This window comes from Engystomops pustulosus, chromosome 8 (genome assembly GCF_040894005.1).
Source record: "Engystomops pustulosus chromosome 8, aEngPut4.maternal, whole genome shotgun sequence".
NCBI classification, from domain to species: Eukaryota; Metazoa; Chordata; class Amphibia; order Anura; family Leptodactylidae; genus Engystomops; species Engystomops pustulosus.
The window spans coordinates 126,194,082-126,221,923 of NC_092418.1; the positions used below are offsets into that span (position 1 = coordinate 126,194,082).

At 45.8% G+C, this 27,842-nt stretch overlaps 1 protein-coding gene across 10 annotated transcripts in view; it reads right to left on the bottom strand.

Annotated features, from left to right (window-relative positions):
• The window catches only part of FMNL2 (formin like 2), a 344,928-nt gene that overhangs the window by 128,893 nt on the left and 188,193 nt on the right, over positions 1-27,842 (bottom strand). For all 10 annotated transcript variants that reach the window (XM_072122505.1, XM_072122503.1, XM_072122510.1 and 7 more), the window contains exon 3: positions 17,770-17,850. In XM_072122505.1, the coding sequence (XP_071978606.1) occupies positions 17,770-17,850 (81 nt within the window). The remainder of the gene's footprint in view (positions 1-17,769; positions 17,851-27,842) is intronic.

Here is a 27,842-nt window from a genome sequence, read left to right on the forward strand (position 1 = left end):
GCTGCTTGTACTACTGTACATGCACACACCACATGGTCCCTATAGTGCTGCCAGGCAGGGAGTAGCTCTAGTGCATCCCCAGCAGCTGCTTGTACTACTGTACATGCACTCACCACATGGTCCCTATAGTGCTGCCAGGCAGGGAGTAGCTCTAGTGCACCCCCAGCCCCAGCTTGTACTACTGTACATGCACTCACCACATGGTCCCTATAGTGCTGCCAGGCAGGGAGTAGCTCTAGTGCACCCCCAGCCCCAGCTTGTACTACTGTACATGCACCCACCACATGGTCCCTATAGTGCTGCCAGGCAGGGAGTAGCTCTAGTGCATCCCCAGCAGCTGCTTGTACTACTGTACATGCACCCACCACATGGTCCCTATAGTGCTGCCAGGCAGGGAGTAGCTCTAGTGCACCCCCAGCCCCAGCTTGTACTACTGTACATGCACCCACCACATGGTCCCTATAGTGCTGCCAGGCAGGGAGTAGCTCTAGTGCACCCCCAGCAGCTGCTTGTACTACTGTACATGCACTCACCACATGGTCCCTATAGTGCTGCCAGGCAGGGAGTAGCTCTAGTGCATCCCCAGCAGCTGCTTGTACTACTGTACATGCACACACCACATGGTCCCTATAGTGCTGCCAGGCAGGGAGTAGCTCTAGTGCACCCCCAGCAGCTGCTTGTACTACTGTACATGCACTCACCACATGGTCCCTATAGTGCTGCCAGGCAGGGAGTAGCTCTAGTGCATCCCCAGCAGCTGCTTGTACTACTGTACATGCACACACCACATGGTCCCTATAGTGCTGCCAGGCAGGGAGTAGCTCTAGTGCATCCCCAGCAGCTGCTTGTACTACTGTACATGCACCCACCACATGGTCCCTATAGTGCTGCCAGGCAGGGAGTAGCTCTAGTGCATCCCCAGCAGCTGCTTGTACTACTGTACATGCACACACCACATGGTCCCTATAGTGCTGCCAGGCAGGGAGTAGCTCTAGTGCATCCCCAGCAGCTGCTTGTACTACTGTACATGCACCCACCACATGGTCCCTATAGTGCTGCCAGGCAGGGAGTAGCTCTAGTGCATCCCCAGCAGCTGCTTGTACTCCTGTACATGCACTCACCACATGGTCCCTATAGTGCTGCCAGGCAGGGAGTAGCTCTAGTGCATCCCCAGCAGCTGCTTGTACTCCTGTACATGCACTCACCACATGGTCCCTATAGTGCTGCCAGGCAGGGAGTAGCTCTAGTGCATCCCCAGCAGCTGCTTCTACTCCTGTACATGCACTCACCACATGGTCCCTATAGTGCTGCCAGGCAGGGAGTAGCTCTAGTGCACCCCCAGCCCCAGCTTGTACTACTGTACATGCACCCACCACATGGTCCCTATAGTGCTGCCAGGCAGGGAGTAGCTCTAGTGCATCCCCAGCAGCTGCTTGTACTACTGTACATGCACTCACCACATGGTCCCTATAGTGCTGCCAGGCAGGGAGTAGCTCTAGTGCACCCCCAGCAGCTGCTTGTACTACTGTACATGCACACACCACATGGTCCCTATAGTGCTGCCAGGCAGGGAGTAGCTCTAGTGCATCCCCAGCAGCTGCTTGTACTCCTGTACATGCACTCACCACATGGTCCCTATAGTGCTGCCAGGCAGGGAGTAGCTCTAGTGCACCCCCAGCCCCAGCTTGTACTACTGTACATGCACCCACCACATGGTCCCTATAGTGCTGCCAGGCAGGGAGTAGCTCTAGTGCATCCCCAGCAGCTGCTTGTACTACTGTACATGCACTCACCACATGGTCCCTATAGTGCTGCCAGGCAGGGAGTAGCTCTAGTGCACCCCCAGCAGCTGCTTGTACTACTGTACATGCACTCACCACATGGTCCCTATAGTGCTGCCAGGCAGGGAGTAGCTCTAGTGCATCCCCAGCAGCTGCTTGTACTACTGTACATGCACCCACCACATGGTCCCTATAGTGCTGCCAGGCAGGGAGTAGCTCTAGTGCACCCCCAGCAGCTGCTTGTACTACTGTACATGCACCCACCACATGGTCCCTATAGTGCTGCCAGGCAGGGAGTAGCTCTAGTGCACCCCCAGCAGCTGCTTGTACTCCTGTACATGCACTCACCACATGGTCCCTATAGTGCTGCCAGGCAGGGAGTAGCTCTAGTGCATCCCCAGCAGCTGCTTGTACTACTGTACATGCACACACCACATGGTCCCTATAGTGCTGCCAGGCAGGGAGTAGCTCTAGTGCATCCCCAGCAGCTGCTTGTACTACTGTACATGCACTCACCACATGGTCCCTATAGTGCTGCCAGGCAGGGAGTAGCTCTAGTGCATCCCCAGCAGCTGCTTGTACTACTGTACATGCACCCACCACATGGTCCCTATAGTGCTGCCAGGCAGGGAGTAGCTCTAGTGCATCCCCAGCAGCTGCTTGTACTCCTGTACATGCACTCACCACATGGTCCCTATAGTGCTGCCAGGCAGGGAGTAGCTCTAGTGCATCCCCAGCAGCTGCTTCTACTCCTGTACATGCACTCACCACATGGTCCCTATAGTGCTGCCAGGCAGGGAGTAGCTCTAGTGCACCCCCAGCCCCAGCTTGTACTACTGTACATGCACCCACCACATGGTCCCTATAGTGCTGCCAGGCAGGGAGTAGCTCTAGTGCATCCCCAGCAGCTGCTTGTACTACTGTACATGCACTCACCACATGGTCCCTATAGTGCTGCCAGGCAGGGAGTAGCTCTAGTGCACCCCCAGCAGCTGCTTGTACTACTGTACATGCACACACCACATGGTCCCTATAGTGCTGCCAGGCAGGGAGTAGCTCTAGTGCATCCCCAGCAGCTGCTTGTACTCCTGTACATGCACTCACCACATGGTCCCTATAGTGCTGCCAGGCAGGGAGTAGCTCTAGTGCACCCCCAGCCCCAGCTTGTACTACTGTACATGCACCCACCACATGGTCCCTATAGTGCTGCCAGGCAGGGAGTAGCTCTAGTGCATCCCCAGCAGCTGCTTGTACTACTGTACATGCACTCACCACATGGTCCCTATAGTGCTGCCAGGCAGGGAGTAGCTCTAGTGCACCCCCAGCAGCTGCTTGTACTACTGTACATGCACTCACCACATGGTCCCTATAGTGCTGCCAGGCAGGGAGTAGCTCTAGTGCACCCCCAGCAGCTGCTTGTACTCCTGTACATGCACTCACCACATGGTCCCTATAGTGCTGCCAGGCAGGGAGTAGCTCTAGTGCATCCCCAGCAGCTGCTTGTACTACTGTACATGCACACACCACATGGTCCCTATAGTGCTGCCAGGCAGGGAGTAGCTCTAGTGCATCCCCAGCAGCTGCTTGTACTACTGTACATGCACTCACCACATGGTCCCTATAGTGCTGCCAGGCAGGGAGTAGCTCTAGTGCATCCCCAGCAGCTGCTTGTACTACTGTACATGCACACACCACATGGTCCCTATAGTGCTGCCAGGCAGGGAGTAGCTCTAGTGCATCCCCAGCAGCTGCTTGTACTACTGTACATGCACTCACCACATGGTCCCTATAGTGCTGCCAGGCAGGGAGTAGCTCTAGTGCACCCCCAGCAGCTGCTTGTACTACTGTACATGCACACACCACATGGTCCCTATAGTGCTGCCAGGCAGGGAGTAGCTCTAGTGCACCCCAGCCCCAGCTTGTACTACTGTACATGCACCCACCACATGGTCCCTATAGTGCTGCCAGGCAGGGAGTAGCTCTAGTGCACCCCCAGCCCCAGCTTGTACTACTGTACATGCACCCACCACATGGTCCCTATAGTGCTGCCAGGCAGGGAGTAGCTCTAGTGCATCCCCAGCAGCTGCTTGTACTACTGTACATGCACACACCACATGGGCCCTATAGTGCTGCCAGGCAGGGAGTAGCTCTAGTGCACCCCCAGCCCCAGCTTGTACTACTGTACATGCACCCACCACATGGTCCCTATAGTGCTGCCAGGCAGGGAGTAGCTCTAGTGCATCCCCAGCAGCTGCTTGTACTACTGTACATGCACTCACCACATGGTCCCTATAGTGCTGCCAGGCAGGGAGTAGCTCTAGTGCATCCCCAGCAGCTGCTTGTACTCCTGTACATGCACACACCACATGGTCCCTATAGTGCTGCCAGGCGGGGAGTAGCTCTAGTGCACCCCCAGCCCCAGCTTGTACTACTGTACATGCACCCACCACATGGTCCCTATAGTGCTGCCAGGCAGGGAGTAGCTCTAGTGCACCCCCAGCAGCTGCTTGTACTACTGTACATGCACCCACCACATGGTCCCTATAGTGCTGCCAGGCAAGGAGTAGCTCTAGTGCATCCCCAGCAGCTGCTTGTACTCCTGTACATGCACACACCACATGGTCCCTATAGTGCTGCCAGGCAGGGAGTAGCTCTAGTGCATCCCCAGCAGCTGCTTGTACTCCTGTACATGCACACACCACATGGTCCCTATAGTGCTGCCAGGCAGGGAGTAGCTCTAGTGCACCCCCAGCAGCTGCTTGTACTACTGTACATGCACTCACCACATGGTCCCTATAGTGCTGCCAGGCAGGGAGTAGCTCTAGTGCATCCCCAGCAGCTGCTTGTACTACTGTACATGCACACACCACATGGTCCCTATAGTGCTGCCAGGCAGGGAGTAGCTCTAGTGCACCCCCAGCAGCTGCTTGTACTACTGTACATGCACCCACCACATGGTCCCTATAGTGCTGCCAGGCAGGGAGTAGCTCTAGTGCATCCCCAGCAGCTGCTTGTACTCCTGTACATGCACACACCACATGGTCCCTATAGTGCTGCCAGGCAGGGAGTAGCTCTAGTGCACCCCCAGCAGCTGCTTGTACTACTGTACATGCACCCACCACATGGTCCCTATAGTGCTGCCAGGCAGGGAGTAGCTCTAGTGCATCCCCAGCAGCTGCTTGTACTCCTGTACATGCACACACCACATGGTCCCTATAGTGCTGCCAGGCAGGGAGTAGCTCTAGTGCACCCCCAGCAGCTGCTTGTACTACTGTACATGCACTCACCACATGGTCCCTATAGTGCTGCCAGGCAGGGAGTAGCTCTAGTGCATCCCCAGCAGCTGCTTGTACTACTGTACATGCACACACCACATGGTCCCTATAGTGCTGCCAGGCAGGGAGTAGCTCTAGTGCACCCCAGCCCCAGCTTGTACTACTGTACATGCACCCACCACATGGTCCCTATAGTGCTGCCAGGCAGGGAGTAGCTCTAGTGCATCCCCAGCAGCTGCTTGTACTCCTGTACATGCACACACCACATGGTCCCTATAGTGCTGCCAGGCAGGGAGTAGCTCTAGTGCACCCCCAGCCCCAGCTTGTACTACTGTACATGCACCCACCACATGGTCCCTATAGTGCTGCCAGGCAGGGAGTAGCTCTAGTGCATCCCCAGCAGCTGCTTGTACTACTGTACATGCACTCACCACATGGTCCCTATAGTGCTGCCAGGCAGGGAGTAGCTCTAGTGCATCCCCAGCAGCTGCTTGTACTCCTGTACATGCACACACCACATGGTCCCTATAGTGCTGCCAGGCAGGGAGTAGCTCTAGTGCACCCCCAGCCCCAGCTTGTACTACTGTACATGCACCCACCACATGGTCCCTATAGTGCTGCCAGGCAGGGAGTAGCTCTAGTGCACCCCCAGCAGCTGCTTGTACTACTGTACATGCACACACCACATGGTCCCTATAGTGCTGCCAGGCAGGGAGTAGCTCTAGTGCATCCCCAGCAGCTGCTTGTACTACTGTACATGCACTCACTACATGGTCCCTATAGTGCTGCCAGGCAGGGAGTAGCTCTAGTGCATCCCCAGCAGCTGCTTGTACTACTGTACATGCACCCACCACATGGTCCCTATAGTGCTGCCAGGCAGGGAGTAGCTCTAGTGCATCCCCAGCAGCTGCTTGTACTCCTGTACATGCACACACCACATGGTCCCTATAGTGCTGCCAGGCAGGGAGTAGCTCTAGTGCACCCCCAGCCCCAGCTTGTACTACTGTACATGCACCCACCACATGGTCCCTATAGTGCTGCCAGGCAGGGAGTAGCTCTAGTGCACCCCCAGCCCCAGCTTGTACTACTGTACATGCACCCACCACATGGTCCCTATAGTGCTGCCAGGCAGGGAGTAGCTCTAGTGCATCCCCAGCAGCTGCTTGTACTACTGTACATGCACTCACTACATGGTCCCTATAGTGCTGCCAGGCAGGGAGTAGCTCTAGTGCATCCCCAGCAGGTGCTTGTACTCCTGTACATGCACACACCACATGGTCCCTATAGTGCTGCCAGGCAGGGAGTAGCTCTAGTGCATCCCCAGCAGCTGCTTGTACTACTGTACATGCACTCACCACATGGTCTCTATAGTGCTGCCAGGCAGGGAGTAGCTCTAGTGCACCCCCAGCCCCAGCTTGTACTACTGTACATGCACCCACCACATGGTCCCCATAGTCCTGCCAGGCAGGGAGTAGCTCTAGTGCATCCCCAGCCCCAGCTTGTACTACTGTACATGCACCCACCAAATGGTCCCTATAGTGCTGCCAGGCAGGGAGTAGCTCTAGTGCATCCCCAGCAGCTGCTTGTACTACTGTACATGCACTCACCACATGGTCCCTATAGTGCTGCCAGGCAGGGAGTAGCTCTAGTGCACCCCAGCCCCAGCTTGTACTACTGTACATGCACCCACCACATGGTCCCTATAGTGCTGCCAGGCAGGGAGTAGCTCTAGTGCACCCCAGCCCCAGCTTGTACTACTGTACATGCACCCACCACATGGTCCCTATAGTGCTGCCAGGCAGGGAGTAGCTCTAGTGCACCCCAGCCCCAGCTTGTACTACTGTACATGCACACACCACATGGGCCCTATAGTGCTGCCAGGCAGGGAGTAGCTCTAGTGCACCCCAGCCCCAGCTTGTACTACTGTACATGCACCCACCACATGGTCCCTATAGTGCTGCCAGGCAGGGAGTAGCTCTAGTGCATCCCCAGCAGCTGCTTGTACTCCTGTACATGCACACACCACATGGGCCCTATAGTGCTGCCAGGCAGGGAGTAGCTCTAGTGCACCCCCAGCCCCAGCTTGTACTACTGTACATGCACCCACCACATGGTCCCTATAGTGCTGCCAGGCAGGGAGTAGCTCTAGTGCATCCCCAGCAGCTGCTTGTACTACTGTACATGCACTCACCACATGGTCCCTATAGTGCTGCCAGGCAGGGAGTAGCTCTAGTGCATCCCCAGCAGCTGCTTGTACTCCTGTACATGCACACACCACATGGTCCCTATAGTGCTGCCAGGCGGGGAGTAGCTCTAGTGCACCCCCAGCCCCAGCTTGTACTACTGTACATGCACCCACCACATGGTCCCTATAGTGCTGCCAGGCAGGGAGTAGCTCTAGTGCATCCCCAGCAGCTGCTTGTACTCCTGTACATGCACACACCACATGGTCCCTATAGTGCTGCCAGGCAGGGAGTAGCTCTAGTGCATCCCCAGCAGCTGCTTGTACTCCTGTACATGCACACACCACATGGTCCCTATAGTGCTGCCAGGCAGGGAGTAGCTCTAGTGCACCCCCAGCAGCTGCTTGTACTACTGTACATGCACTCACCACATGGTCCCTATAGTGCTGCCAGGCAGGGAGTAGCTCTAGTGCACCCCCAGCCCCAGCTTGTACTACTGTACATGCACCCACCACATGGTCCCTATAGTGCTGCCAGGCAGGGAGTAGCTCTAGTGCACCCCCAGCCCCAGCTTGTACTACTGTACATGCACCCACCACATGGTCCCTATAGTGCTGCCAGGCAGGGAGTAGCTCTAGTGCATCCCCAGCAGCTGCTTGTACTCCTGTACATGCACACACCACATGGTCCCTATAGTGCTGCCAGGCAGGGAGTAGCTCTAGTGCATCCCCAGCAGCTGCTTGTACTCCTGTACATGCACACACCACATGGTCCCTATAGTGCTGCCAGGCAGGGAGTAGCTCTAGTGCACCCCCAGCCCCAGCTTGTACTACTGTACATGCACCCACCACATGGTCCCTATAGTGCTGCCAGGCAGGGAGTAGCTCTAGTGCACCCCCAGCCCCAGCTTGTACTACTGTACATGCACCCACCACATGGTCCCTATAGTGCTGCCAGGCAGGGAGTAGCTCTAGTGCATCCCCAGCAGCTGCTTGTACTACTGTACATGCACTCACTACATGGTCCCTATAGTGCTGCCAGGCAGGGAGTAGCTCTAGTGCATCCCCAGCAGGTGCTTGTACTCCTGTACATGCACACACCACATGGTCCCTATAGTGCTGCCAGGCAGGGAGTAGCTCTAGTGCATCCCCAGCAGCTGCTTGTACTACTGTACATGCACTCACCACATGGTCTCTATAGTGCTGCCAGGCAGGGAGTAGCTCTAGTGCACCCCCAGCCCCAGCTTGTACTACTGTACATGCACCCACCACATGGTCCCCATAGTCCTGCCAGGCAGGGAGTAGCTCTAGTGCACCCCAGCCCCAGCTTGTACTACTGTACATGCACCCACCACATGGTCCCTATAGTGCTGCCAGGCAGGGAGTAGCTCTAGTGCATCCCCAGCAGCTGCTTGTACTACTGTACATGCACACACCACATGGTCCCTATAGTGCTGCCAGGCAGGGAGTAGCTCTAGTGCACCCCAGCCCCAGCTTGTACTACTGTACATGCACCCACCACATGGTCCCTATAGTGCTGCCAGGCAGGGAGTAGCTCTAGTGCACCCCCAGCAGCTGCTTGTACTACTGTACATGCACACACCACATGGTCCCTATAGTGCTGCCAGGCAGGGAGTAGCTCTAGTGCATCCCCAGCAGCTGCTTGTACTCCTGTACATGCACACACCACATGGTCCCTATAGTGCTGCCAGGCAGGGAGTAGCTCTAGTGCATCCCCAGCAGCTGCTTGTACTCCTGTACATGCACTCACTACATGGTCCCTATAGTGCTGCCAGGCAGGGAGTAGCTCTAGTGCATCCCCAGCAGGTGCTTGTACTCCTGTACATGCACACACCACATGGTCCCTATAGTGCTGCCAGGCAGGGAGTAGCTCTAGTGCATCCCCAGCAGCTGCTTGTACTACTGTACATGCACTCACCACATGGTCCCTATAGTGCTGCCAGGCAGGGAGTAGCTCTAGTGCATCCCCAGCAGCTGCTTGTACTCCTGTACATGCACACACCACATGGTCCCTATAGTGCTGCCAGGCAGGGAGTAGCTCTAGTGCACCCCCAGCCCCAGCTTGTACTACTGTACATGCAACCACCACATGGTCCCTATAGTGCTGCCAGGCAGGGAGTAGCTCTAGTGCATCCCCAGCAGCTGCTTGTACTCCTGTACATGCACACACCACATGGTCCCTATAGTGCTGCCAGGCAGGGAGTAGCTCTAGTGCACCCCAGCCCCAGCTTGTACTACTGTACATGCACTCACTACATGGTCCCTATAGTGCTGCCAGGCAGGGAGTAGCTCTAGTGCACCCCCAGCAGCTGCTTGTACTACTGTACATGCACACACCACATGGTCCCTATAGTGCTGCCAGGCAGGGAGTAGCTCTAGTGCATCCCCAGCAGCTGCTTGTACTCCTGTACATGCACTCACTACATGGTCCCTATAGTGCTGCCAGGCAGGGAGTAGCTCTAGTGCATCCCCAGCAGGTGCTTGTACTCCTGTACATGCACACACCACATGGTCCCTATAGTGCTGCCAGGCAGGGAGTAGCTCTAGTGCATCCCCAGCAGCTGCTTGTACTACTGTACATGCACACACCACATGGTCCCTATAGTGCTGCCAGGCAGGGAGTAGCTCTAGTGCATCCCCAGCAGCTGCTTGTACTACTGTACATGCACTCACCACATGGTCCCTATAGTGCTGCCAGGCAGGGAGTAGCTCTAGTGCATCCCCAGCGGCTGCTTGTACTCCTGTACATGCACACACCACATGGTCCCTATAGTGCTGCCAGGCAGGGAGTAGCTCTAGTGCACCCCCAGCCCCAGCTTGTACTACTGTACATGCAACCACCACATGGTCCCTATAGTGCTGCCAGGCAGGGAGTAGCTCTAGTGCATCCCCAGCAGCTGCTTGTACTCCTGTACATGCACACACCACATGATCCCTATAGTGCTGCCAGGCAGGGAGTAGCTCTAGTGCATCCCCAGCAGCTGCTTGTACTACTGTACATGCACACACCACATGGTCCCTATAGTCCTGCCAGGCAGGGAGTAGCTCTAGTGCATCCCCAGCAGCTGCTTGTACTACTGTACATGCACCCACCACATGGTCCCTATAGTGCTGCCAGGCAGGGAGTAGCTCTAGTGCATCCCCAGCAGCTGCTTGTACTACTGTACATGCACCCACCACATGGTCCCTATAGTGCTGCCAGGCAGGGAGTAGCTCTAGTGCATCCCCAGCAGCTGCTTGTACTACTGTACATGCACACACCACATGGTCCCCATAGTCCTGCCAGGCAGGGAGTAGCTCTAGTGCATCCCCAGCAGCTGCTTGTACTACTGTACATGCACCCACCACATGGTCCCTATAGTGCTGCCAGGCAGGGAGTAGCTCTAGTGCACCCCCAGCAGCTGCTTGTACTACTGTACATGCACACACTACATGGTCCCTATAGTCCTGCCAGGCAGGGAGTAGCTCTAGTGCATCCCCAGCAGCTGCTTGTACTACTGTACATGCACCCACCACATGGTCCCTATAGTGCTGCCAGGCAGGGAGTAGCTCTAGTGCACCCCCAGCCCCAGCTTGTACTACTGTACATGCACCCACCACATGGTCCCTATAGTGCTGCCAGGCAGGGAGTAGCTCTAGTGCATCCCCAGCAGCTGCTTGTACTACTGTACATGCACCCACCACATGGTCCCTATAGTGCTGCCAGGCAGGGAGTAGCTCTAGTGCATCCCCAGCAGCTGCTTGTACTACTGTACATGCACCCACCACATGGTCCCTATAGTGCTGCCAGGCAGGGAGTAGCTCTAGTGCATCCCCAGCAGCTGCTTGTACTCCTGTACATGCACTCACCACATGGTCCCTATAGTGCTGCCAGGCAGGGAGTAGCTCTAGTGCATCCCCAGCAGCTGCTTGTACTCCTGTACATGCACACACCACATGGTCCCTATAGTGCTGCCAGGCAGGGAGTAGCTCTAGTGCATCCCCAGCAGCTGCTTGTACTACTGTACATGCACCCACCACATGGTCCCTATAGTCCTGCCAGGGACTATGTAGTAAATCTCCTGCCCTGGCACCATCACTTACAGTGCCCTGAGCAGCACACTGTCCCTCCCCCACCCTCACTGCCCTCTGCTTCTAGCAGCATATTTAACCCTTGCAGTGCTGCAGGATAGAGGCTCAGCTGCAGTCATGTATTACCAGCTCCTTATTCTGGCTGCTGGATCCTTCCCTCACATGTGGTGCCCCAGGGCAGGGGCTTCTGCTGCTGTGAGTCTCTAGCCCCCTGCCCCAGCTATGAGTAACACCCCACCCCCCATCATACCCTATAGAATTTGAGGTCCCTGATGAAGACCTGCTCCCCCCCCTTTCTATGGGCAGCTTATGCTCCCCAACCTCCTCCATCCCAGGGTGCACCATGCTAACTGGTGATGTGGGGGGCTCTGTTATATACGATTTTAGGATGTGTACTGCAACCCACTCCTACTGGCGATGCCAGTCTGGGGATTGGCGCAGCTCTTCCACATCCAGGTCGCCAGGTCTTTATAATCCCATGACCTGGGACTCGATTATATCCTCCCGCGTTTTCCTGGAAGTGCACTGCAACCCACTCCTACTGGCGATGCCAGTCTGGGGATTGGCGCAGCTCTTCCACATCCAGGTCGCCAGGTCTTTACAATCCCATGACCTGGGACTCGGTTATATCCTCCCGCGTTTTCCTGGAAGTGCACTGCATCCCACTCCTACTGGCGATGCCAGTCTGGGGATTGGCGCAGCTCTTCCACATCCAGGTCGCCAGGTCTTTATAATCCCATGACCTGGGACTCGGTTATATCCTCCCGCGTTTTCCTGGAAGTGCACTGCATCCCACTCCTACTGGCGATGCCAGTCTGGGGATTGGCGCAGCTCTTCCACATCCAGGTCGCCAGGTCTTTACAATCCTATGACCTGGGACTCGGTTATATCCTCCCGCGTTTTCCTGGAAGTGCACTGCATCCCACTCCTACTGGCGATGGCAGTCTGGGGATTGGCGCAGCTCTTCCATATCTAGGTCTTTATAATCCGATGGCAGCGCTCCGTCCTCCTGTCATTCCCTCAGCCTCCATAGCCGCCGATCTCGCAGCGGCTCCTCTAGGTCGTCATGCGGCGTTCCGATACCTCCAGCGCCTCTCGTGGTGCACACGGCTGTGATCAGAGCACCAGTAGCTCCTGCACCTGTGGGTGACGTCCTCTGCTGCAGGATTGGGGGTCTTTGTCTTAATCTGCAATGTTGTGTCTTGTAGTTCACCTTTGGGGATGGCGTTCGTAGGTATGAGCGGTAGTTTGCTGAAGCGTCACATATATTATCACCCCTAGCAGTCCTAGCGTTAGTGATACTTATTTCTGTGATGTTTCTCCTCTCAGCGCTCACCTGACTGATGACACCAGGTCCAGATCCTACAGAACCAGCACTTGGACATTTGGTCCTTGTTGTCTGTGGATTTGGTGATTGCTTACAAGCGGCGCCATTCTGAGTGCAGTGTCATTAATTAAATCAAAACACTCAAAATTATGGCCATAATTATATTCAAGTTTTACCAGATTTTGGTTGCGATATTACACGGAAAATGTCCTGATCAGTTTCTCTCCTTCCCACGGGGATGTGAGCGGCTGAGATGTGATTTAGGAGGAGGGGAAAGTCCTGGTGTTGGTTGGGACAATAGTACTAATAATAAATCTGTAGTTATATATATCGCCACCATATTCCATAGCGCTGTATAACTCATGGCGCATATATACAAGTTCTTAATAATACGTATTTATAGAGCGCATTGTCATATTCCACAGCGTCTTACAGATCGTTACCTACCTATGCGGACAAAATAACACGTTGCAGGGTCAGAAGGACCAATAGGAATAAGGACCCTGCGCACAAGAGCTTACAGTCTTTCTAATACACTTCATAGATTGTATTTTATACCCTTCATTTAGCAGCCTTACAAATAAAATAAGACATAACAGTGACATATCGTAGCCACGTAATACAATGAGTGAGGGCTTGCCCCCCCAAGAACTTAGTCTGAGGAGAAGGGGTGATGCAGATCATGATGGGGCTGGTACAATAGTCACAAGAGCTTACAATCTATGAGGAGTAGGACACAGGAGGTGGCAGCACTGGTACAATGGACACAAGAGCTTACAATCTATAAGGAGTAGGACACAGGAGCTGGCAGCACTGGTACAATAGTCACAAGAGCTTACAATCTATGAGGAGTAGGACACAGGAGGTGGCAGCACTGGTACAATGGACACAAGAGCTTAAAATCCATGAGGAGTAGGACACAGGAGGTGGCAGCACTGGTACAATGGACACAAGAGCTTACAATCTATGAGGAGTAGGACACAGGAGGTGGCAGCACTGGTACAATGGACACAAGAGCTTACAATCTATGAGGAGTAGGACACAGGAGGTGGCAGCACTGGTACAATGGACACAAGAGCTTACAATCTATAAGGAGTAGGACACAGGAGGTGGCAGCACTGGTACAATGGACACAAGAGCTTACAATCTATAAGGAGTAGGACACAGGAGGTGGCAGCACTGGTACAATGGACCAGCCATTCATTAATGAGATCACATAATTGAAGTAAGTAATTCTGTATTATGAGGTTACTAATGTGTGGCTTTGTGCCATGATTACCACTATGCCCTTAGTTGGGCATCTTCCTTTTGCTTTTCCACCTTGGGGTTTCTCAGGGGGCAGTGCGGAGGTCTGCTCCATGCTGTACAGCGGCCACTGTCTAATTTATGGTGCCTGTAAGTCTGGCGTGTATAGTCCAGCTGTTGGGGCAGTCATTGCACGATCCAGTGTCCTTGTCCTGTGGCTGCCCCTTCCTGCCCTCAGAGTGGGTTACCCAAAAAAGCTGAGTAATTCATACATAGGGCAGGTTTCTCTTAGACTCATTTGTTCCTTGTGTATTTCTCAGTTTTTTTCATAATTTCTGAAGGTTGCTCTCAGGATTTGTAGAGCAGTTCAGGTTGATCCACCATCCCTCACCTGTGCAGGTCCTAGAAGCATTATGAAGGATCTGGTATTGGTGTCTTATGTCTCCCTTGTTAGAGTGAGTGGTTTACAAGGCGAGTCCGGGGGCCTTATGGCAAATCGGACGCTGAATCTGTCTTATACTTATTATCTGTTCCTGAAGTGTCCAATAATTGGGTCGCCAGCTGGATGATGTCTTATTAGATCGTGTTTACCGGTGGGCGGCTTCATTTCATTGTTAAGTGGTTTTAGTACCTTTTTGGTGTGGATCTGGTGGGATAGGGGTCCTCTTCTCTGGTTACTGGTTACTCTCATCATTTTCTGTTGGTCCTTGTGACTCTCCTCATTGAAGTTACCTGCTTATTTTCTTTCCTTTCCTTCACTGTCTTTAGGTTGTCCCCTCTTCAGCTGAATCCTATTTTAGTCGTATTGGAAATGTATTTTGGGGACGGTATTTTGCCTAAGAGAGGGGGGAGCAGTTACAATGCCTGGCGCTGTCTTGTTGTACTGGTTGTGCGAGTCGCTTTAGCAGCGTGGTCAGTCCTGGGCCTTCTGGTTTCAGTATGTCAGGTTATGACGATGGGTGGGTTTTTGCTAGTAGGGGCTCCATGTCCACAATGGGTGCAATCTCCCTGTATCAAAGGGTTTGGATCATTAGCGCCATTGAGGTTTTTAGAGCTGTTTTTGTTGATCATAGCGGACGGATGTGTTGTAGGGGCTGATGGCTGTCTCTGGCCCTGGCTTTATGTAGATGACATTGTGTCACGTAACTTGATAAGGGTTTTGGGCTGGCCTCATGGCATTTTTTGGGGTGAGACTTGTCATGTAATTGAGGTTTCCTTGTATTTCAAAGTTTGTGTGCGTGGGTTTTGCTCCTGCAAATCAGTTTCCTGCGAGTTGTTTACAATTTGCTGCTGTTTTATGAAGGGTTTTAGTGAATTTGGACTCCTTCTAAGGAATGTAGTTCACTCTCTTAAAATTGGCGCTGCACTTACAGCTAGTGCGTAAGGTCTTTTTAGTTTCAGGGTGGGATGGATAAGGTGCTGGCATTCTAATTGTTTTGCTTCTTTGCTAATGCATTCTCTTTTTCAGGTTTTCACTCCAGCATGTGATTGCTAGGACACTTGTGTGTCTATTGGGCAGATCAGCGCGTGAATATCCGTCTGGGTGGTGGAACTTTGGGCTTCTATGGTACCAACATCTGTGGGTGAGGTCTCCGGGTCCTGCACTGCTTGCTTACGATAATCGGCCATTATTCAGTAGTCGTCATTTAAGGGGCGTCGTCATCTGCTACACTAATCCAGCCCGACCTGGAGCGATTCCCGTCTTTCTTCTGCTACCCCGAGTTGGCGTGGTAGGACATAATCATGAGGGCAGTATGGTACGAGGCTAGCGATGCAGCAATAGTGGATGTGACAATACCTCGGTGTCGCAATTTGTTTGCGCTAGAGGAAAAGTGGTGTATCACATCAGCTGGTGGGCACCAGTGATGGTTTGCTGTTACCTGTTGGCGTCCATCTTTGGACGGATATGTATATGGTGTGGTTTTTGGTTGGCTGGGGGTCGGAGGGTCATGTAGTTGTGGATACATGACCTCCTCCGTGGCGGTTTTTTAGGGGTAACACTGCCCTACATGCCCTTACATATGGCGGCATACAGGGTGTTATCTGGTGTTATGTAAAGTGGAATGGTTAAAAGTGTGTATATATTCAAACAAAGAAATGGTTAAATTATCAATGGTTTCAATAAAGCTGTGGCCGACCCCGAGTCACCCCACAATGGAGAATGGTGAAGCAATGGTTTCTGTGTGGTTATTTATATTTGGGGTATGCTGTATTAAAGGGGCCAGTCCGGCTCCGGGTTAGTACGTGTTTATTATTTGAGCAGTCTTTGTTTTTGTCAACTGTAATGGTCGCCCAAAATGAGCAGAGTCTGACAGCCGATGTATGACATGGAGACTGCTGATAGGTGGGCCTGGGGGTCTCCTTAGATAGACGGGGGTCCTGTCCAGGTGACCGCACACAGGAGAACCATTGAGGGAACGACTGCTTGATGGACACTCGGCATGAAGTTCTCCGTCTGTAATGGTCGCTTGGATGTTACTTACACTACGGGAGAATGATCTTCTGGACGGAATATAAGGAAGAGAAAGTAACAGAATCTAATGTGACCTGGAGACGGCCGGTAAGTGCGGCCACCTACAGGTCACACCCCGAGATCATTTACCAACCTGTCCGCCCAGACACGAGGAGAGGCTTACACTATGGGAAGGTCCATAAAACAAGACATTACCCAAAATGTGACAATTGTCTCCTTAATAAACGTCCGGACCCGGATAATCTCTGTAAGAAATATTATTACCAGAACTAATTGCCCCAAACTCCCCGGCAGAGAGGGAACCACAAACCTCCCACCACTTACACCACAATGTGAAGGGATTCTGACGCTCGGCCAAGGAGAATATTAGTTTCCATCCGTATCTGACGCGTCGCGGTGGAATGTTCTCCCCGAGGATCCTGGGATGTATCCAGCCCCCGTGTGCAGGACCTGGGCTATCCTCAGGTAGGTGCTGACCCCACAATCTGTGACATTTATGGTGGATATGAACCGTTCAGAGGCTTCTGCTATATGATAATGAAGGGGTCGCTATAGATTCAGACATTGGCTCTCTCCATGTGGAGGGCGGAGCTTATAATTACTATATATAAATCCTATATAAGATCCCTGGCGTCGCCTTCCCCGCTTTACGCTGCCAAATGCAATAAAATACAGATTTTATAAGGATGAAAAGAATAAAACTTTGGCTGATTAGAGACTTTATTTTATTGGGGAACAATTATCTCAACCAATAAAGTCCTAAAAATCATGAACTATGACAATTTTTACATTTTTTGGGGCGATTGTTGCCGTCGGTCTAGAATGCCGGAAAATACAATTATTAATGTTATGACTCGTACGGTAAAAGTGGGCGTGGATTCTAGAAGGGGTGTGGTGTAAAGGGAAGGGTGTGGCCCAGTTATTATGTTAGTTGTCTTTAGGATACAAGGTAAAGTGATGGATCCCGGGCTCAGGGACCGGAGGAGCCGGCACCACGTTGGTTGATTTGCTATATTGCTGGGTCCTGCCTGGTCCAATGAGATCCTCTGCCCACCTATAGGCAATGTAAAAGTGGGCGTGGATTCTAGAAGGGGTGTGGTAATAAGTGATGGGTGTGGCGGTAATGATGTCCCTGCACAGGGTACCTGGGGCCGTATCTAGCAGATGCCGGTGATGGACGGTGGCGCTGGGACCATCACACACGGATATTATGCGGCCGCTCTCCTGTCCTGCTCCACCCTCCCCCACCTTCTTCTCCAGAGATGTGGCGTCTCCCGTGGTCCCAGTGATTGGGCACTAGAACTATAATCCTGGTCGTTAGGACTTTATGAGCCGTGGATTTTTTACTATTTCCCTCCTGGTCCGGCTGGAGATGGTGCCGGGTGTTCTCTTACCTTCCTTGTCACTGCCGGGTCCAGATATCCCTTCAGCTTCTGGATATACGTGTGCGGAGGGTTCTTCACCTGAAATCTTTCCTAAAAGGGAATTTTAAAAAAGTTTAAAAACTTTTTCATCAAAGGAAGATGAATATTACCTGAACCTGTGTAACATGTAATAATATGGACATAGTGTAACATGTAATAATATGGACATAGTGTAACATGTAATAATATGGACATGGTGTAACCTGGGCCTGTGTAACATGTAATAATATGGACATAGTGTAACATGTAATAATATGGACATAGTGTAACCTGGGCCTGTGTAACATGTAATAATATGGACATGGTGTAACCTGGGCCTGTGTAACATGTAATAATATGGACATAGTGTAACATGTAATAATATGGACATAGTGTAACCTGGGCCTGTGTAACATGTAATAATATGGACATAGTGTAACATGTAATAATATGGACATAGTGTAACATGTAATAATATGGACATAGTGTAACCTGGACCTGTGTAACATGTAATAATATGGACATAGTGTAACATGTAATAATATGCACATGGTGTAACATGTAATAATATGGACATAGTGTAACATGTAATAATATGCACATGGTGTAACATGTAATAATATGGACATAGTGTAACATGTAATAATATGGACATAGTGTAACATGTAATAATATGGACATAGTGTAACATGTAACAATATGGACATAGTGTAACCTGGGCCTGTGTAACATGTAATAATATGGACATAGTGTAACCTGGGCCTGTGTAACATGTAATAATATGGACATAGTGTAACATGTAATAATATGGACATAGTGTAACCTGTAATAATATGGACATAGTGTAACCTGGGCCTGTGTAACATGTAATAATATGGACATAGTGTAACCTGTAATAATATGGACATAGTGTAACATGTAATAATATGGACATAGTGTAACATGTAATAATATGGACCTAGTGTAACATGTAATAATATGGACACAGTGTAACCTGGGCCTGTGTAACATGTAATAATATGGACCTAGTGTAACATGTAATAATATGGACATAGTGTAACATGTAATAATATGGACATAGTGTAACATGTAATAATATGGACATACTGTAACCTGTAATAATATGGACATAGTGTAACATGTAATAATATGGACATAGTGTAACATGTAATAATATGGACATAGTGTAACATGTAATAATATGGACATAGTGTAACATGTAATAATATGGACATAGTGTAACCTGTAATAATATGGACATAGTGTAACCTGTAATAATATGGACATAGTGTAACCTGTAATAATATGGACATAGTGTAACCTGTAATAATATGGACATAGTGTAACCTGTAATAATATGGACATAGTGTAACATGTAATAATATGGACATAGTGTAACCTGGACCTGTGTAACATGTAATAATATGGACATAGTGTAACCTGGGGCTGTGTAACATGTAATAATATGGACATGGTGTAACATGTAATAATATGGACATAGTGTAACATGTAATAATATGGACATAGTGTAACCTGTAATAATATGGACATAGTGTAACATGTAATAATATGGACATAGTGTAACATGTAATAATATGGACATAGTGTAACATGTAATAATATGGACATAGTGTAACCTGGGGCTGTGTAACATGTAATAATATGGACATGGTGTAACATGTAATAATATGGACATAGTGTAACATGTAATAATATGGACATAGTGTAACCTGTAATAATATGGACATAGTGTAACATGTAATAATATGGACATAGTGTAACATGTAATAATATGGACATAGTGTAACATGTAATAATATGGACATAGTGTAACCTGGGCCTGTGTAACATGTAATAATATGGACATAGTGTAACATGTAATAATATGGACATAGTGTAACCTGGACCTGTGTAACATGTAATAATATGGACATAGTGTAACCTGGGGCTGTGTAACATGTAATAATATGGACATAGTGTAACCTGTAATAATATGGACATAGTGTAACCTGTAATAATATGGACATAGTGTAACCTGTAATAATATGGACATAGTGTAACATGTAATAATATGGACATAGTGTAACCTGGGGCTGTGTAACATGTAATAATATGGACCTAGTGTAACATGTAATAATACGGACATAGTGTAACATGTAATAATACGGACATAGTGTAACATGTAATAATATGGACATAGTGTAACCTGGGCCTGTGTAACATGTAATAATATGGACATAGTGTAACCTGGGCCTGTGTAACATGTAATAATATGGACATAGTGTAACATGTAATAATAAGGACATAGTGTAACATGTAATAATATGGACATAGTGTAACATGTAATAATATGGACATAGTGTAACATGTAATAATATGGACATAGTGTAACCTGGGCCTGTGTAACATGTAATAATATGGACATAGTGTAACATGTAATAATATGGACATAGTGTAACCTGGACCTGTGTAACATGTAATAATATGGACATAGTGTAACCTGGGGCTGTGTAACATGTAATAATATGGACATAGTGTAACCTGTAATAATATGGACATAGTGTAACCTGTAATAATATGGACATAGTGTAACCTGTAATAATATGGACATAGTGTAACATGTAATAATATGGACATAGTGTAACATGTAATAATATGGACATAGTGTAACCTGGGCCTGTGTAACATGTAATAATATGGACATAGTGTAACCTGGGCCTGTGTAACATGTAATAATATGGACATAGTGTAACATGTAATAATATGGACATAGTGTAACCTGGGCCTGTGTAACATGTAATAATATGGACATAGTGTAACCTGGGCCTGTGTAACATGTAATAATATGGACATAGTGTAACATGTAATAATATGGACCTAGTGTAACATGTAATAATACGGACATAGTGTAACATGTAATAATACGGACATAGTGTAACATGTAATAATATGGACCTAGTGTAACATGTAATAATATGGACCTAGTGTAACATGTAATAATACGGACATAGTGTAACATGTAATAATACGGACATAGTGTAACATGTAATAATATGGACCTGGTGTAACATGTAATAATATGGACCTGGTGTAACATGTAATAATATGGACCTGGTGTAACATGTAATAATATGGACCTGGTGTAACATGTAATAATATGGACCTGGTGTAACATGTAATAATATGGACCTGGTGTAACATGTAATAATATGGACCTGGTGTAACATGTAATAATATGGACCTAGTGTAACATGTAATAATATGGACATAGTGTAACCTGGGCCTGTGTAACATGTAATAATATGGACATAGTGTAACATGTAATAATAAGGACATAGTGTAACATGTAATAATATGGACATAGTGTAACATGTAATAATATGGACATAGTGTAACATGTAATAATATGGACATAGTGTAACCTGGGCCTGTGTAACATGTAATAATATGGACATAGTGTAACATGTAATAATATGGACATAGTGTAACCTGGACCTGTGTAACATGTAATAATATGGACATAGTGTAACCTGGGCCTGTGTAACATGTAATAATATGGACATAGTGTAACATGTAATAATATGGACATAGTGTAACCTGTAATAATACGGACATAGTGTAACATGTAATAATACGGACATAGTGTAACATGTAATAATATGGACATAGTGTAACATGTAATAATATGGACATAGTGTAACCTGTAATAATATGGACATAGTGTAACATGTAATAATATGGACATAGTGTAACCTGGACCTGTGTAACATGTAATAATATGGACATAGTGTAACCTGGACCTGTGTAACATGTAATAATATGGACATAGTGTAACATGTAATAATATGGACATAGTGTAACATGTAATAATATGGACATAGTGTAACCTGTGCCTGTGTAACATGTAATAATATGGACCTAGTGTAACATGTAATAATATGGACATAGTGTAACATGTAATAATATGGACATAGTGTAACATGTAATAATATGGACATAGTGTAACATGTAATAATATGGACATAGTGTAACATGTAATAATATGGACATAGTGTAACATGTAATAATATGGACATAGTGTAACATGTAATAATATGGACATAGTGTAACCTGTAATAATATGGACATAGTGTAACCTGTAATAATATGGACATAGTGTAACCTGTAATAATATGGACATAGTGTAACATGTAATAATATGGACATAGTGTAACATGTAATAATACGGACATAGTGTAACATGTAATAATACGGACATAGTGTAACATGTAATAATATGGACATAGTGTAACATGTAATAATATGGACATAGTGTAACCTGGGCCTGTGTAACATGTAATAATATGGACATAGTGTAACATGTAATAATATGGACATAGTGTAACATGTAATAATATGGACATAGTGTAACATGTAATAATATGGACATAGTGTAACCTGTAATAATATGGACATAGTGTAACCTGTAATAATATGGACATAGTGTAACCTGGACCTGTGTAACATGTAATAATATGGACATGGTGTAACATGTAATAATATGGACATAGTGTAACATGTAATAATATGGACATAGTGTAACATGTAATAATATGGACATAGTGTAACATGTAATAATATGGACATAGTGTAACCTGTAATAATATGGACATAGTGTAACCTGGACCTGTGTAACATGTAATAATATGGACATGGTGTAACATGTAATAATATGGACATGGTGTAACATGTAATAATATGGACATGGTGTAACATGTAATAATATGGACATGGTGTAACATGTAATAATATGGACCTGGTGTAACATGTAATAATATGGACCTGGTGTAACATGTAATAATATGGACCTGGTGTAACATGTAATAATATGGACCTGGTGTAACATGTAATAATATGGACCTGGTGTAACATGTAATAATATGGACCTGGTGTAACATGTAATAATATGGACCTGGTGTAACATGTAACAATATGGACATAGTGTAACCTGGGCCTGTGTAACATGTAATAATATGGACATAGTGTAACATGTAATAATATGGACATAGTGTAACCTGGACCTGTGTAACATGTAATAATATGGACATAGTGTAACCTGGGCCTGTGTAACATGTAATAATATGGACATAGTGTAACCTGGGCCTGTGTAACATGTAATAATATGGACATAGTGTAACCTGGGCCTGTGTAACATGTAATAATATGGACATAGTGTAACATGTAATAATATGGACATAGTGTAACCTGGACCTGTGTAACATGTAATAATATGGACATAGTGTAACCTGTAATAATACGGACATAGTGTAACATGTAATAATACGGACATAGTGTAACATGTGATAATATGGACATAGTGTAACATGTAATAATATGGACATAGTGTAACATGTAATAATATGGACATAGTGTAACCTGGACCTGTGTAACATGTAATAATATGGACATAGTGTAACCTGGACCTGTGTAACATGTAATAATATGGACATAGTGTAACATGTAATAATATGGACATAGTGTAACCTGTAATAATATGGACATAGTGTAACATGTAATAATATGGACATAGTGTAACATGTAATAATATGGACATAGTGTAACATGTAATAATATGGACATAGTGTAACATGTAATAATATGGACATAGTGTAACCTGGGCCTGTGTAACATGTAATAATATGGACATAGTGTAACATGTAATAATATGGACATAGTGTAACCTGTAATAATATGGACATAGTGTAACATGTAATAATATGGACATAGTGTAACATGTAATAATATGGACATAGTGTAACATGTAATAATATGGACATAGTGTAACATGTAATAATATGGACATAGTGTAACCTGTAATAATATGGACATAGTGTAACATGTAATAATATGGACATAGTGTAACCTGTAATAATATGGACATAGTGTAACATGTAATAATATGGACATAGTGTAACCTGGACCTGTGTAACATGTAATAATATGGACATAGTGTAACATGTAATAATATGGACATAGTGTAACCTGGACCTGTGTAACATGTAATAATATGGACATAGTGTAACCTGGGCCTGTGTAACATGTAATAATATGGACATAGTGTAACCTGGGCCTGTGTAACATGTAATAATATGGACCTAGTGTAACATGTAATAATATGGACATAGTGTAACATGTAATAATATGGACATAGTGTAACATGTAATAATATGGACATTGTGTAACATGTAATAATATGGACATAGTGTAACATGTAATAATATGGACATAGTGTAACATGTAATAATATGGACATAGTGTAACATGTAATAATATGGACATAGTGTAACCTGGGCCTGTGTAACATGTAATAATATGGACATAGTGTAACAAGTAATAATACGGACATAGTGTAACATGTAATAATACGGACATAGTGTAACATGTAATAATATGGACATAGTGTAACATGTAATAATATGGACATAGTGTAACCTGGGCCTGTGTAACATGTAATAATATGGACATAGTGTAACATGTAATAATATGGACATAGTGTAACATGTAATAATATGGACATAGTGTAACATGTAATAATATGGACATAGTGTAACCTGGACCTGTGTAACATGTAATAATATGGACATAGTGTAACCTGGACCTGTGTAACATGTAATAATATGGACATAGTGTAACATGTAATAATATGGACATAGTGTAACCTGTAATAATATGGACATAGTGTAACATGTAATAATATGGACATAGTGTAACATGTAATAATATGGACATAGTGTAACATGTAATAATATGGACATAGTGTAACATGTAATAATATGGACATAGTGTAACCTGGGCCTGTGTAACATGTAATAATATGGACATAGTGTAACATGTAATAATATGGACATAGTGTAACCTGTAATAATATGGACATAGTGTAACATGTAATAATATGGACATAGTGTAACATGTAATAATATGGACATAGTGTAACCTGTAATAATATGGACATAGTGTAACATGTAATAATATGGACATAGTGTAACCTGGACCTGTGTAACATGTAATAATATGGACATAGTGTAACCTGGACCTGTGTAACATGTAATAATATGGACATAGTGTAACCTGGACCTGTGTAACATGTAATAATATGGACATAGTGTAACATGTAATAATATGGACATAGTGTAACCTGGGCCTGTGTAACATGTAATAATATGGACATAGTGTAACCTGGGCCTGTGTAACATGTAATAATATGGACCTAGTGTAACATGTAATAATATGGACATAGTGTAACATGTAATAATATGGACATAGTGTAACATGTAATAATATGGACATTGTGTAACATGTAATAATATGGACATAGTGTAACATGTAATAATACGGACATAGTGTAACATGTAATAATACGGACATAGTGTAACATGTAATAATATGGACATAGTGTAACATGTAATAATATGGACATAGTGTAACCTGGGCCTGTGTAACATGTAATAATATGGACATAGTGTAACAAGTAATAATACGGACATAGTGTAACATGTAATAATACGGACATAGTGTAACATGTAATAATATGGACATAGTGTAACATGTAATAATATGGACATAGTGTAACCTGAGCCTGTGTAACATGTAATAATATGGACATAGTGTAACATGTAATAATATGGACATAGTGTAACATGTAATAATATGGACATAGTGTAACCTGGGCCTGTGTAACATGTAATAATATGGACATAGTGTAACCTGGGCCTGTGTAACATGTAATAATATGGACATAGTGTAACGTAATAATATGGACATAGTGTAACCTGGGCCTGTGTAACATGTAATAATATGGACATAGTGTAACATGTAATAATATGGACATAGTGTAACCTGGGCCTGTGTAACATGTAATAATATGGACATAGTGTAACCTGGGCCTGTGTAACATGTAATAATATGGACATAGTGTAACATGTAATAATATGGACATAGTGTAACCTGGGCCTGTGTAACATGTAATAATATGGACATAGTGTAACATGTAATAATATGGACATAGTGTAACCTGGGCCTGTGTAACATGTAATAATATGGACATAGTGTAACCTGGACCTGTGTAACATGTAATAATATGGACATAGTGTAACATGTAATAATATGGACATAGTGTAACCTGGGCCTGTGTAACATGTAATAATATGGACATAGTGTAACATGTAATAATATGGACATAGTGTAACCTGGGCCTGTGTAACATGTAATAATATGGACATAGTGTAACATGTAATAATATGGACATAGTGTAACCTGGGCCTGTGTAACATGTAATAATATGGACATAGTGTAACCTGGACCTGTGTAACATGTAATAATATGGACATAGTGTAACATGTAATAATATGGACATAGTGTAACATGTAATAATATGGACATAGTGTAACCTGTAATAATATGGACCTAGTGTAACCTGTAATAATATGGACATAGTGTAACATGTAATAATATGGACATAGTGTAACCTGGGCCTGTGTAACATGTAATAATATGGACATAGTGTAACATGTAATAATATGGACATAGTGTAACCTGGGCCTGTGTAACATGTAATAATATGGACATAGTGTAACATGTAATAATATGGACATCGTGTAACCTGGGCCTGTGTAACCTGTAATAATATGGACATAGTGTAACCTGGGCCTGTGTAACATGTAATAATATGGACATAGTGTAACATGTAATAATATGGACATAGTGTAACATGTAATAATATGGACATAGTGTAACATGTAATAATATGGACATAGTGTAACATGTAATAATATGGACATAGTGTAACCTGGGCCTGTGTAACATGTAATAATATGGACATAGTGTAACATGTAATAATATGGACATAGTGTAACCTGGGCCTGTGTAACATGTAATAATATGGACCTAGTGTAACATGTAATAATATGGACATAGTGTAACATGTAATAATATGGACATAGTGTAACATGTAATAATATGGACATAGTGTAACCTGTAATAATATGGACATAGTGTAACCTGTAATAATATGGACATAGTGTAACATGTAATAATATGGACATAGTGTAACCTGTAATAATATGGACCTGTGTAACATGTAATAATATGGACATAGTGTAACATGTAATAATATGGACATAGTGTAACCTGTAATAATATGGACATAGTGTAACCTGTAATAATATGGACATAGTGTAACCTGTAATAATATGGACATAGTGTAACCTGGGCCTGTGTAACATGTAATAATATGGACATAGTGTAACATGTAATAATATGGACATAGTGTAACATGTAATAATATGGACATAGTGTAACATGTAATAATATGGACATAGTGTAACATGTAATAATATGGACATAGTGTAACATGTAATAATATGGACATAGTGTAACCTGGGCCTGTGTAACATGTAATAATATGGACATAGTGTAACATGTAATAATATGGACATAGTGTAACATGTAATAATATGGACATAGTGTAATATGTAATAATATGGACATAGTGTAACCTGGGCCTGTGTAACATGTAATAATATGGACATAGTGTAACCTGGGCCTGTGTAACATGTAATAATATGGACATAGTGTAACCTGGGCCTGTGTAACATGTAATAATATGGACATAGTGTAACATGTAATAATATGGACATAGTGTAACCTGGGCCTGTGTAACATGTAATAATATGGACATAGTGTAACATGTAATAATATGGACATAGTGTAACGTGGACCTGTGTAACATGTAATAATATGGACATAGTGTAATATGTAATAATATGGACATAGTGTAACATGTAATAATATGGACATAGTGTAACCTGGGCCTGTGTAACATGTAATAATATGGACATAGTGTAACATGTAATAATATGGACATAGTGTAACCTGGGCCTGTGTAACATGTAATAATATGGACATAGTGTAACCTGGGCCTGTGTAACATGTAATAATATGGACATAGTGTAACCTGGGCCTGTGTAACATGTAATAATATGGACATAGTGTAACCTGGGCCTGTGTAACATGTAATAATATGGACA